The sequence below is a fragment of the Typha angustifolia genome, chromosome 11, assembly GCF_048772165.1.
Source record: "Typha angustifolia cultivar Huaian chromosome 11, ASM4877216v1, whole genome shotgun sequence".
In the NCBI taxonomy this organism is placed as follows: domain Eukaryota; kingdom Viridiplantae; phylum Streptophyta; class Magnoliopsida; order Poales; family Typhaceae; genus Typha; species Typha angustifolia.
Window position 1 is genome coordinate 15,602,024 of NC_133249.1, and position 14,370 is coordinate 15,616,393.

The 14,370-nt window shown below is 39.7% G+C and overlaps 3 protein-coding genes across 3 annotated transcripts; 1 reads left to right on the forward strand and 2 right to left on the reverse strand.

Moving 5' to 3' along the window:
• Positions 1-45: 45 nt before the first annotated feature.
• On the reverse strand, positions 46-4,814 carry LOC140770957 (uncharacterized protein At2g02148). Its single transcript, XM_073112296.1, has 9 exons — positions 4,673-4,814; positions 4,270-4,555; positions 3,961-4,087; positions 3,525-3,863; positions 3,266-3,428; positions 2,151-2,274; positions 2,004-2,054; positions 900-1,163; positions 46-718 (listed from the first exon to the last, which is right to left on the reverse strand). Exons 2-9 carry the CDS (start codon positions 4,450-4,452, stop codon positions 617-619), a joined length of 1,353 nt encoding a protein of 450 aa, XP_072968397.1. The 5' UTR covers positions 4,453-4,555; positions 4,673-4,814; the 3' UTR covers positions 46-616.
• Positions 4,815-4,935: 121 nt separating this feature from the next.
• Positions 4,936-7,049, forward strand: LOC140770959 (large ribosomal RNA subunit accumulation protein YCED homolog 1, chloroplastic). The gene is made up of 2 exons (XM_073112297.1): positions 4,936-5,510; positions 6,434-7,049. Exons 1-2 carry the CDS (start codon positions 4,990-4,992, stop codon positions 6,843-6,845), a joined length of 933 nt encoding a protein of 310 aa, XP_072968398.1. The 5' UTR covers positions 4,936-4,989; the 3' UTR covers positions 6,846-7,049.
• A 1,202-nt stretch (positions 7,050-8,251) lies between these two features.
• LOC140771220 (zinc finger CCCH domain-containing protein 32) lies at positions 8,252-13,680 on the reverse strand. The gene is made up of 3 exons (XM_073112667.1): positions 13,331-13,680; positions 10,581-10,691; positions 8,252-10,463 (listed from the first exon to the last, which is right to left on the reverse strand). The coding sequence occupies exons 1-3, from the start codon at positions 13,442-13,444 to the stop codon at positions 8,550-8,552; spliced, it is 2,139 nt and encodes a 712-aa protein (XP_072968768.1). The 5' UTR covers positions 13,445-13,680; the 3' UTR covers positions 8,252-8,549.
• Positions 13,681-14,370: the final 690 nt, after the last annotated feature.

Below are 14,370 nucleotides of genomic sequence, written 5' to 3' on the forward strand. Positions count from 1 at the left end.
TGTAGAAGATATACATAAAGTATAAACAGTTTAAGAAAAAAAGAACTATGTTAGCAATAAGTGGGTAATATAATTAGGATTGATGTTTGTTCTATATTTGCTGCTTCAATGTAGAATAAAGATAAGCTTTGATTGGCACATCATTACACCATTGTCCAGAGAGCTGCAGTTTACGGAAAAATAATTCAATTCTTCTTCCAGCCCACCTGAAGCTGGAATTCCCCAGTTGGATGTCTATGATGAGCTGTTGGATGACTGTTTATATGCTCAATATTTGAAGGCTTCCTCTTTTCTTTTGCTATCCCAGCGATTTCTTTATTTCACCTATCAATCCTTACTGTGTGCCACTGTTACAAACTTACCTCTATGAATCGAGATCTCTTTCTCCAACTTTTTGAGAGAAAGTATGGTGTGAAATATTTGTCATGCACATGAGATTTCATTGTAAGAAGTATATACAGTAGTACTGGCAAGAAAAAAGATCTATAATTCATTGGCAGTGCTGACATATTCAACTAGTACAAGCCAACAGAAAATCTAAAGATGCAAGCCCCTATTCCTAGACATGCTGTGGATAAAAGAAGAGAACAGACAAAGACATTACAAATACATTTCATCAGGTCCCTAACCTCTTAGTGCCACACTCGGAGCAGAATTTAGAAGTCTCTCTCAAATAGGGGGAACCACATTCGTCACAAAACTTTGCAGGACTTGTTGGCTGAAACATAAAAACCATCAAGGCATAAGCAGGAAACTTTAACGCAATAAAAAATAGGCAAAATAATGTATCAGTTGCTTAGAGACAGCTTCTCATAATTTGATTTTTCAGCAAGCCATAAAGATTAAAATAATCTTTTAATACCTTTTAGCGTGTAACAAAAGAAAAGAAATTTTCTCACCACTAGATGCAAACGCCCTGCAAGATGGCCCACAGAGAGTGATTGCAAACAAGGTACATGTTGGGGCATATTACGAGGTTGATGCTCTGGAGGAATATCAGGTACATGAGAATTATGTCCACACTGATGTATGCGAGGAAAGTGTGGAGTATGTTGGCTTTGCTGAACTATTTGGTGATGTGTTTGATGGAGATGGTGAAACTGGGGTTGGTTTGGCAGTTGTTGCATATGCTGCTTTGGTGGAGACTGCTGCTGATTTTGTGGCTGAAAGAGTATATGAAGCAAAGTTAGTACCTTTTCTGAGTACCTTTTCTGCCAACTTGACACAAGAGATACATTATACCTATAAATCATCACTAGCAACTGAATAGTTGAAAAACATAATTTCTTAGATTGCACATATGATCACTGAAATTGCAAAATCATATCAACTATCTATTTTACAATAGTCCTGTTAAATATCTTTGCAGCTCTTATCGCCCTGTGATCCTTTTTATCCTTTCTATCACATGAGGATTATTCTACCAACCAATCAGCGAGATTGTAACCTAATGCCAACCACCACTTTTCTCAACTTGACCAATGCCTTGCCTTTAGGTGAGCCCACACTTGAATAAACGAACCAGGAAACATAATTCACATGACACAATGCTGATGTTAGTAGAACACTATATCTGCATGGGTAAAGAGAAGAGATGAAAAGGAGATGCAGAAGTATGATGAAGTATGATGAGGGAAGATGGAGATATGACATAGCCATATATTTATACAATTTTTACTATCTTCTCTTTTCCTCACCACCATTATCTGCAACCATATAACTCATCCGTATTGTTGAAAACTAACTTAATTGCTGGTTATCTATATTTAAGAAACATATCCTGTTTTGTTTTTTGTATCTTTCATTTTCTTGCAAGTGCACAAAAGTAATGATATTCATTTAATCCTCTTTGTAAGGACATTTAAGATAGAAAACTTCATCTGTGTCAACCAACTAGCAAAGGATATTTTCTTTTATGACATCTGAATCTCAGGTGAAACATGGCATGCAAGTAACACACTCATAGAACAATGTAGACAAGGAATGACATCAGGCGCTCTTACCTCATTCAGTGGTGCACTACCCAGTGGTGAACAATCACTCCCTGAGAATGCCTAATTAAGTATAAAAGGAAACAGAATGACAGAAATTAGGTGCCCTCTGTGTAGCATATAAATCCCGAGGCATATATTACTTAATATGCAACTTACAGTGGAACCAGGAATGCTAAATGTTGGTTGAGATGCAGTTCGCCTGTACTTGTGACGAGGGGAGTAAAATTTATAGTCACTTGCAGATATAGCAATCTCATTTCGACCAGTCAAGCGTTTGAACCTGTTGTCCCATGCATATTTGTCATGAGAAGATAGATAAGACAGCAATCTCATTTCGACGAGTCAAACTCATGTTTTTCCATCAAACAACCAATTCATCCAAAATAAACTCTTTATCAAATATTCTTGGAAAAGGATAAATAAAGGTGAATGAGTTACCATAGTTCATCATTCTACTTATTTCTAATATACTGTATTTGCCTTCTAGATTAATTTGCTTCTTTAAGCATCTCGGTGCTGTATGGTCAATGCCCCTATCGAGTTCTAACGATTTCTTACCTTTCTATCCCTCTTGTTCAACAAATTCTTGCTAATGTGGAAGGTTCCGATAGTCATAATGATGGTTGTGCCACAAGCACGGCACAACACAGCACGACATGACACATGTCGTAAGAGAGGAAGAGAAGAAGGTAAAGGACTACTTCCTTCACCGCTCGCCGTTGCCGGCTTGCTACTCGTTGCTTGCCAAGTCGCCTTTGCCGCTTGCCGCCACCTGAGCTCGCGATGCTCGCACCACTGTCGGGTGCCCTAGCTCGAGAAAGGAAGGAAAAAAGAGAGAGATAGAGAGAGGGTTGTATTGGTCAATTAAAAACTTAAGTTGTGGATTTAGATCGCGATAGGGGTCTGAGCGATGCAAGCTCTGGCGGTGGCGAGTGGCGACGATAAACTTAACAACAAGGTAAATGGCGAGTGACGAAGCTACGCTAGCAGCACTACCATCCATGCCTATAGATAAGTTAGATGAGCCTATCCAGTTTAAACCCCTTCTATGCATACAACATATGACAACCAAAAGAAGTGATTAATATCCCCTTCGGACATGAAATATCATTTTACACCTACTCTCTTTAGGCATTTGAGTCACTGATCAGGCTTTTATTTTTATATTTTGCAACTCATGCACCATAATTTACTTGTAAATAAAATAAATATGCCTAAATAAAGTCATAACCAAAGGCATCATAAACTCAGATTTTTGTAAATATACATACCATTCGGCATCCTCCATAGTCATACTGATTGGTTTCTCGACAATTTCTAAACCATTGATTACAACAAAACGAACTCGCTTTTCTTCTTGCACTACAAGTTCAGGAAATCTTGTCCTCGTTGAATGAGAAGTTGCCAGTTCCCTTCTCTTAAAGCTACAATGACCTAGTACATCACAAACAGGAGAGTATGGATAAACAAATCAGTCACACAAAAAGTTAGCTTCCATCATCTTGCATATGCATGTAAGCTCCACTGTACCTTTTCTCGAAAACTTCTTTGCTAGCTTCCTATACAAACCACCAGCAGCTTCAAGAGCTACTTTTATTGTTTTCTCTCGAATACCGTCCAACGAAGCGAGGCGGACGTTAACATCATTTACTAATGTCTCATACAAATTTGCAATATACATTAATGGCAAGGCAAACCTTGGGTCACCTTCATAACGAACATCTCGTGGCTTCCTTTTGTTCAATTTGTCATGCCCTTGAACATAATCCACCGCAGAAGATTCTGCTACCTCAACTACATGCTCAGTGATAAAATGATCGACAATGACCTCCAAGAACCTCGCTCTTGCTGTTTCAAGTGGCAAAACATCTGCTCCAAAGTTGGAAATGAGAAGGACCAAAACAAGTAGGAGAAATCAAAGTTTGCAATGTGATACCAATACTATGAATCTGCCAAGATAAGATACCTTCAGTGGTGAGGATGTTGTAAGGCGGAGTAGAAGACCTGCTACTGTTCTCGAGTACAGAACGCTCTTCATCTACTCCTACACCATGCAGAGCTAACGAATTCCTATACGATTCATGCATGCAGTCCTGGGGAACCATCAAAGACAAATATTTTGTGTAAATGAAAACTCCAAACTCCAAACTTCCAAACTTTAAAGTTTAAACAACCCAAAACCCCATATCTAATCAACTCCTCATGCCACGATAAAGAACCAATCTTCTCAAAATTCAAACTTATCTGAAAAGACCAAGAGATCGAGGCATCATACCACGGAATTGGACTCATCCTCGTTCTCCAAGCTATCCTCAGTAACCGCCTCGCGATCCACATCGCTGATCCCTTCGATCTCGTTCTGGCGACCATCCACGGTGTTAAGATCGTGCAAAGAGCCACTGATGTAAGAGCTCCCTGCTCTCATGTTATAGTGCTGCATCGGAACCCGAGCTCCCATGGCTCCAAGACCTCCCTCCTCCGTCTCCTCCACCGCCACCGCCGGAGCCCTAGCGACAGCTCCTCTCCCCCTTCCACCTCCTTCGACTCCCCTCCGAAGAAACCTGGGAATTGGAGAGAAAACCCTAGCGCCATTTCCGGATTTGGCTTGGAGAAGCCCAAAATTTGAGCTCTCAGAGAGAGGGAAACAGAGGTACAGAGAGAGAGAGAGAGTTCCGAACCTGATGACGGAGCTGAGCCTTAGAACGGCGGAGCCTGTCTCCGAGGCTGTCTTCCGGCAACTCCACACCTGCTTCCGAGCCGGTAGTCTCCCCGCATCCTCTTATAATTCCTACTACTAAGCTGAATAGGATAGTTGTCTAGTAGTATTAATAGGTACTATAATAATTTAGAGGCAATAGGAGGGTCGAATTACAAATAGCTTGAAAAAAGTCGCAAATACTAAAATATAGGGTGTAATTTGAAATTTTCTCTCCCTCCCCCATAAACCTCACCGATAGAGCCCCAAAAAGAAAACCGAAACTCCAACCCACCATTAATGGCTCTCCTCTTCCCTCACTCGTCCCTTCTCTCCCACCCCATCAAACTCCTCCCTCCCTTCTCCTCTCCCAATTCCGCCCCTTTCACTCCAAGCCCAACCTTAACCTTCCCATATCTCACCTCCAAATCCCCAACCGTCCTCTTACGCACCTCGGTTCGCCCTTCCTCATCCTTCACCATCTCCGAGACCACCGACTTCGGCATCGTAGATGATTGCGTCGACGAGGACCTCGCGGGCTCGCCGTGGGAGGGCGCCGTCGTGTACCGGAGGGACCCGTCGGTGTGCCACGTGGAGTACTCCACCACGCTCGAGCGGCTTGGGCTGGGGAAGCTCTCCACGGCCGTGTCGAGGTCTCGGGCGTCGGAGATGGGGATAAGGGTTCCGGCGAGGAGGGGAAAGGAGGCGCCTTTGGGTGAGGAGGAGACTCCGGTGCTTGTATCGGTGGATGTGACGAGGAGGAGGAGGAGGTTGAGGTTGGATGGGATCGTTCGGACTGTGATCACTCTCGGCTGCAACAGGTGGGTGTTTCTCTTTCCCCTTCTTGCTTGCTTATCTTCGTGTGTGGAAAACTTATTTCTTCTTTTCTTTTTGGGTTAGTGGATTTCATCGATGTTCTTTCTATTCTATGTATAACTTCACCACTTATATTAAAATGGTATATATTACTTTGATTGAATGATGTCTAATTGTTCCAAAACTGGATGTTTCTGGAGTAAAATTGGACCTCATTTATAGAAGAGGCGTAGTACAACTAGAGCAAATTGACACACTCTGATAACTCTGTGTGTTAGTCATGCCGAATAAATTGTTGGATTTTCTCCTCTCTTTAAGTTTTTTGTTCCTAGCCTTCTAGTACTACTTGGGTCTTCCATGCAAAGTGATGATTAGGAAAGAAGTCTGAAGACATGGAAAGAGATTTAGCTCTGTCTAAGAATGATATGATAGTTTCCCTTGTGTCATATCTTTATTTACCTTGCTTTCTTAACTGAACCTTGGTTTCTGTTCTGGAATGTGGAGTTCTTACAACTTTACAAGGAGAAAAGAATCCTACAGAAAATGATGTAGACTGTTGCTTTCACATGCATGTAGTATGTTTTCTGTCAATTGCTCTACTTGTTTGTCTCAGTGTATACCTTCCATCATGTATTTTACAGCAGAGGTTGAGACAGATGTGCGAACTCTTCGAGCACGCTTCTTGTATAACACAACTAGAGTTATGAAATGTTCTGCACCAATATACATATTCAAAATACTGTTCAGATCAGTAACGTTGGAAAGTTTGGGGCTTTCACTTGGTATTACTTGGTCCACTGTTGAGTAATCATTTCGTCCCTGATTTGCTCTTTCCGCTGTCGCAATTACTCCTTGTTTTCTTTTCTAATGCAATGGCTGGCAGCCTGACACTGTTAGTATATCTGCGAATAACATTTCCTTTTCCCAGGTGTGCTGAACCAGCTGCTGAGTGCATATTCTCAAACTTTACTCTTTTATTAAGTGAAGATCCTATAGAGGAACCCGATGTAATCAACATGGGAGTGATGTTTGGACAGGACAAGTCGAAAAACTCCTTCGGAAGCAGCAATGAGGAAGATGAGGATGAAGACATAGACTTGGATGACAGGCTCTATTTTCCATCTGAAGAAAAGGAAATCGATATATCAAAGCACATTCGCGATATCGTGCATGTGGAGATAACAATAAATGCTGTATGCAGTTCAATCTGTAAAGGTTTATGCCTCAAATGCGGCACAAATCTGAATAAGAGCAGTTGCAATTGCAGCAAAGAGGTGGTCGAAAGTACGGACGAATATGGACCTTTGAAGGGCTTAAGAAAGCGGATGCAGCAAACTTAACATATTGCCGAAGCAACACTATATATTAGCTGAGTTTTATCGAACAATCTGCATGCTGATGACTTTCTTGCAGCGGCTTCATTGCGCTGAGATTCTATTTTGTTGTGTCATTCTTACAGTTGAGACATGTAAACCAAATAATTTTTTTTTCTTTTTTAATGTAATTTGAAGCATGATCAAGGATCAAATTACTACTATTGGCTGGTAACATTATTTAAATGGTGACTTGAAGAACCTTTTTGTACGTTGTTGTGTCTCAACAGTCTAACACTTATCCTACCGATTGAGTGTTTGTTGTTTCCGTCTGAAAAAAAGGAAAAGAAAAAGAAATCACGTATTCATGGGATTTTATTCTATCCCACCTATAAGTTGAACTCTGTCAGTTGAGATTTTGTGTAATCCTAACCTAGTTAGTTTAGATAGAATTTTAATGTATACAGTAACCTTATCCATCTGAAACTCGAATAAGATCGTATCATTTAAAAAGTCCCAACTCATCCTCTCCTTAACTTCTTTATCATCTGAAGTTATTGGTTCTCATATTTATCCACATCTCAGATTCTCAGCGGTGTAATTCTCTCTTCATTTTATACTGGAGGTAGAGAGATTGCATGGAGAAAGAAGAGAAGCAATTAGTACGAAGAAAGGAAGTTGTTGCTCCACAGCCCTCAAATGAAGCCACCTTGAAATGCATAGAGAAGGTGGCAGGAGTGGTGGCGTTGTCTCCGGCAGCAGAGTTATTCATCAGGCAGATAACTCTCGACGACGAAGATTTCGCGTTTATGGAATCCGAGAACTCTTTGCATGATTACTACAAGCACCGGGTTACGTTGCTTCGTAGAAAATTCTACCGTTGCTAAGGATGGAATAATGCCTACTGTCTTCCTGCATAGATCTACTCGGTACCAAAATTTAGTAATACTTTCTACAACAAAGTTTGTAAAGGTAGTGGTATTTTTTTATCATTCTATCACGTTTTATCTATTTTTCACTCTACCAACTCTAATACTCCGTTTAGATGGAGAAAGAAAGAGGAGAAGAAAAAAATTTAGTGGAGAGAAATATATACTCTTCTTTAGATAAGAAGAGAATAGAGAAGAAAGAGAGAAAAAAATAAGGCAATTAATTTTTTTCCCTCTCCGAAATAGAGAGTTAGTTGGATGAGAGAAAGAAAGATAAAACCAGACCTTTTTTCCTTTATGTCTCTCGTAAATATATATATCTGGAGAAAATAATTCTTTCTCTTCTCTTTTCTACCTTTCTCTTGTGTTCTTTTCTCACTCTCCCTCTCTTTTTCTTTTTCATTCCCTCAGTTCAAACATAAATGCCACATATACGTACAAAATAAATGCAAGATGTGCTTGTGATGTAGAGCATCTGAGATGTTGATAGTTTAAAAATTGGCAAGTAATAATATACCCTCTGCTTAAGTAATTCATTATCTCATCTCTTTGACGCATAGATAGACAAAACAGTTGCAGTCAGTCAAGTAACAAACACAACAAAAGGTGACCACAAGGATCAGAAACTCAGTAAAGCAACACTGTGTCCTCTCAACTCTCCTCTTCTACTCTCATCCTAGGCTTTGCTACTGTAATAATAAAAAAAATAACAGCGCCACCAAATTCTGAGAGATTCGAGAAGCAACAGACTTTCGCTTCAGTCACATGAATAAAGAACCACGAGTGTCTGTTTACTCAAATCTCAGGAAAACATGACATCAACTTTCCTGGCAAAGTCGTCCTCATCGTCCATTTCATCGTAGACCTCCTGATATGCCTCCTCTTCTGCTTTGGAGTTCTCCATTTCCTCATAATCAGAATCTCCATCCTTCTGATCATAATGCTCTAGCTCTTTTCCATTCATAGCACCCATATCCCTACTGCCTACAGTTCCAAGCACATCACCATTAGCTGAAGTCTGACCATGATAAACTAAATCATCAACTTCCGGATGGATCAGACCCTCCTCTTCTCCTTCTTCACTGAAGTAATCATTGTGTTTCTTCTCCACCACCGAAGTAATGCACTGAGCTTCTGCATCCTTTTCACCTTCTCTTTCATCACTGGACAGCACACCACTGCCGGAGTCTGCCTCTCTTTTCCTCTTCAATATGACACTGAGAGACTTGGGGCCTTCAAATGGAAGAGTACCTTCAGATTCTCGATGCTTAACTACTTTGCCAACTTTAACGCAATCCAGCTCTAAACCAGTAGTTCTCTCACTGGTCTTCGGATTTTTAAGCTCTGCGAGACTTTTTGGACCAACAAAGTTCACAGATTCCACACCATCTCTTTTAATCAGCCTACCTCTGTAGCTCCTCGCAGCCAAAGAAAACTCCTCATCTGGCTTCCGCCTTAGTCTTCCCTGGTGCCTCCCTTGGAAGTCCATTGGCCTCACTGGTGATAATCCGTGTCGAGGTCCTCTGTCTCTTTCTTCAGTTCGTAAATCAATTCTATGTGGTGAGGACCTCCCAGGAAGCTTTATTCTACCTTGCAGACGGGTGCTAATGGAGGCTTCACGAGGAACCTGCTGCCTATCATGAGGACCATCCCGTCTCTCCTCAACATAGTGATCCCTCCGGTGGCGTTCACCATGAAGAACATCAGGACTAGCAGTTGATCTTGAACCATTATGCCTTCTCCGCTTTAGTAGCCGATGGCGCAAATCCGAACTGTCCATATCACCATGCTTGGTCTCCCTCTGCAAAAGTCTTCTTTCAGATAGGGATGGTCTGTCTGAAATCCTCTCAGCGGAACCCTTATGCCTTCGTTCCCATTCGTAGTTATCATGTGCCTGTCCAAGCCAGTCATACTCCTGCATTCCACTGTATCGATCTCTTCCATATTTGGCTACAAGTTCATCATCAGTGTGGTGGTATTCATAATTATCAAAAGCATTCAAATCCCTTTCACCTTGAGCTGATGCTCTACCGAGGTCTTCCTCATTGTGCATGTAATCAGAATCATCATCCTCATTGTCCACAAGAACATCAAAACCAGGAGAAGACTCCCCTAAGAACTCATCAGCCTCCCGACCATTTTGGGATTGGTCATCCGAAGGCTGCAGTTGGTAACCTTTTGTTCTGTTTTGCACATAACAACTATCAACAGAAAGATGGTTTTGCTGGAAACTGTGATGGTCATCATCTGATTTTTCTGAATTCCCCTTCAGTGATTGTACATTATTAAATGCACCCTTAGCCCTGGTAACATGCTTTGCTGAAGTCGCAGGTAAATTGACTGGCTTATGAACAGCCATTTTTGACTTATCAACACCAACTACATGGGTATTTAGTTGACTAGCTACATTTTGTTGTCTACACTCCTTTAAAAGCCAAGAATCTGTTTTCTGAGTTTGAGGTGTTTCAGTAACAGTTGTAGAAACCTTTGCCACCTGATGTGGAACAGGCTTGCCAGCTGCAGGTGGTCCATGCATGAAAGGACATTTATCACCTTTTATACAGTTACCCTTCTGAAAGTAATAACATGGAACACTCTGTTTGCTCGTGTTATAAGCAGAGTAATATGCAGGAATTGGTGCTGATACTGGAGCTTGTGACAGAGAAGGTACAGCAGGTCCTGAAGTTGCAGGTGCTCCAAAAATACCATCAAGTGGCTGAGGAAAGTAAAAGCAGCCGTAAGCTTCTAATACAATATATAACATATACCTAACAGAGAAATGTTCAAGTGTTGTGTTTGTGTGTGCATACACACACACACACAGAGGACTAACCGGGTGCCGGAATGAACATTTTGGATTCAAGCAGTTACCATTCAACCAGTACCAACAATCCCTGGGATTAACTCTGGCACCTTCACTATGACGATATTCACATTCACTGCCCTGTTAAGAGAAAAATATGTTAAAAATGATAGAAGCTAAGAAGACTCAATCGAATATATGAGGGCAATAAATATAGGATTAACTCCCATAATCACTCAAATACCTACAATAGAGCAGAAAAATACGGTCTATAACGTAAAAGAATACCAAACAAGCAGTGTGAAACATATTGTCCAATAAATGCACAAGCAAATTAGAGTGAAGGTTCAAGACAATAACAGTTACAACACCTCACTGAAGTCATCAAATAAGCCAATAATCAATTGATATGTGAACTCCATACAAAATTTCCAATTTACTGAACTAAAGATTCAGTCATTAGTATATAATTTGTTATTTTCTCCAAATTTCATCATAATAAATTCAAGCCACTATCTTCCCACTTAATCTTCATATGATAGATAAAAGGAAACACAATCAAGTCCTACTAGATGCCAGAAGCAGATCAAGTCCTCAAAAAAAGTTTCACCGAGAATTCCATAAAATTTATCATTGTCAACTATAGGGAAGAGATCAATTACCAGAAGGGAAAAATTACAAATGCTAGTAAGTTCTCTAGTAAAAGCAGATTGAAACAAAAGCACGACTTTATAGATCTAAATAAAACTCTTTCTTTATCCGTCTCTCTTTTCAAATATATGTGTACTGTATACAACCATACAACAGTTTTAATTTTGGTAAAATTGCAACTTAACTTGCAAGGATAATAATTAATAATTTTTTTAACAAAAAACTGAGACTTCAAACTAACTAAAGTTCACAGAGTTAATTGTTTATTTATTTGGCCATTTTGAAGCAAAGCCATCCACCATCAGTAATGATGGCAGGCAATCATACATATTTTGACTAAAAATAGCCTCTATAAGAATTTAAGTGAAAGAAATAGGAAACTTAGGAAGATAAACCAGAACATACTAAAAGGACAAAATTATGCTTCCTTTTCTTCGAAGAAGTGTCAGTAAAATGGAGGTTTCACGAAGAATACAGAAACTTATATAAAGCAATATGATGAGCTTAAAGCTAGCTTTTGACAAAGATCTCCTCTGCCAACTCAACTAAATTGCAGAGAGGGAAAAAGGGGAAGGGAGGAAAAAGAAAGGAGAGTCTAACGGAGAAAAATAACTCTCACCAACTCTGACCTTCAATACAATCTTAACAAACACATTATTCAACTGTATTGAAGAAATATTTACACTATTTTTGCACTGGAGGAACCAAAGAGAAGGAAAATATATGAAAATTTTCATTTCATTGTTTGGAGAAAAGAAGACAAGGAATAAAAGGAGGAAAATATATGGAGAACGTATCCTCAGGAAACCCTCTATCTCTAAATTAATCAGGTTCGGATGAAAAAAGGTAGGAAATAAGAATAAAATTTGGGTTGTAATTGCCATTTTGTACTTCTCTTTCTCATTGCTTCTCTTGTCTTCTCACTGAAGAGGAAAAATCACTTTGCCCACCAACACAACAAAATAATGTTTCATGGTGATGTGGTAGTATGCAGTAAATAATTTTAAAGAAAATATGTGTAAAACATATATCTTTTAATGTTCAAAAAGCTAGTTAATCTGCACTACCTATATCTGAAATGTTTAGCCTTGGTGGGCCTCTTAAGTATCTGCTATGCAGCTCAATTGACAAGTGGGTACCTAGATTCTGCGTAATGCAGAGCATGAACTACATATTCATGTGTGGTTGCATATAAGGTATATAACTGCATTATCCAACAAAAGTAATAAGTTAAAGAGATTGGCAAACAGTTGCTGATATTGAAAGAAGAACTGATTGTGAATTTGCAACTATTCACTTGCCAAAATCTGACAGGATAATATTCTTCCTATTCATCGTGAACTCTGAATACATAATAACATTACAATACTGATTAGTAATGAGAAATGTCAATTAAAGGGCATTAAACATTAAATGGTCTCTTGTCTGTGTATGGAACAGTTAGCATTCAATTAATACCAATTTAAATTTGATTAATTCAAATAAAAGGTTACATCTTACATAAAAAGCTTTTGAACTTCTCACATGATAGAAAGAAATGTGCATCACATTACTGATTCTACTCAAGGTAAGGTCTTTCTATGCTAGGTAGTTAAGGTCCTTCAGGATTACACAACCTAAAGGTGCACAGACCAGTTATATGAATGCTCCTACTACATGATCTTTCCCAACATTATTACCAAAATTACCAAAGAAACAGTAAGATGAATAACACCTGAGTTCTGATTAGGTGATTGTTACCATGCAGCTGGTCATATAGCACTAGTAATAAAAAGAATGATGAAATAGTAGTAAAATCTCTACAGCCAATTCCGACGTCAGTTTCTCTTTCTTCCCAAGAAAGCAATACTACCGAGATTTTGATCTAATTTATCTCAATCAAAAACCTGAACCACACAGACATCTCAAAAATAAATAAACAAAAAAATAAAAAATAAATTTCCACACACCACCAGTTTCCCGCCCTTCCGCAACCAAAACCCTAAAATTTCTAATTTTGCACTACATAGCAAACACCTAAACCTAACATAGCAAACACAAAAGCAAGGAAACACCAAATATATAGAAAAGAAACCGCCATACAGCATATAATCGGCAAAAGAAACAACAGAAGGAAAGAGAAAAAGTACCTTCTTGCAGGTCAATGGCGACGCCAGGAAGTAGACGCAATCCGTATTCCTCTTCTGCGCCTCCTCCTCAGCCGTCATCGTACGGACACCCTCACGGCCGCTCTCGGATTCCATTGCCCAAACGAACAACCAACCAATCCAAGGTCGATTCGACCTCCCCCCTGCGCGGTTCCAAGATGGAGAAGTCGATCCGTTAAGAGTATCCCAGAGATTACGGCAGAGGTACAAGTTCCCGGCGTCACGGCGGCGGGAGAAAAAGAGACGAAGGTAGTGAGAGAAAGATAGGGTAAAGAGAGAGAAATATATTAAAATTAACAGATCTAAGGAGGAGACGGAAGCATGAGAGAGATTAAAAAAGAACGCAGGGAGAGGGAATTACAATAAAAGTCTTGGGAGCTTTTGCAAACAAGCCCTTTACGTATCCATAAATTATTTTTTGCTTTACATTTTAATTAAGAAAAGGGGGTACTTGGCAGACTCTAACCGGGTCGCAATTATAGACCGGAAAGTTCCCGAACGCAGGAAATTTCTGCGGCAGGAAATGTAAAGGATCTGAACTCACGTGAGTGAGTGCGAGTGCTTCCCAAAAAGGAAGCCACTGTACTTGTGTTTGTGTATTCCCCTTTTTGCCCTCCCTATGTAATTACATTAGTTAGAGGATTCTTTGAAAAAGGACCCTCTGTTTGGCGTTATTATTACCAACCGGACCACTTCAAGGAATAGAAGAGTGAAGGGTAGTTTCGTAAAACTGAATATTTGGTTAAGAAGGTGTCATTAGATTAAAGTACCTAACTATGCAACGTGTTCGAGTGAGAGGATTTAAGAAAGCTTAACATGAAGATTACGTGACTCAGACTAATAACGTGACACTTTTGGTTGGAGATCGATCGCAGCAACTTGACCACCTGGCTGTGTAGAATTCAAACCTTACCAAATACCACCAACTTGTAAATTAGGATTGATCCGAAATTGGTCAGTATAATACTATTTACATTGATTTAAACAATACAAACTCAAAACCTCGATATCATATTAACACA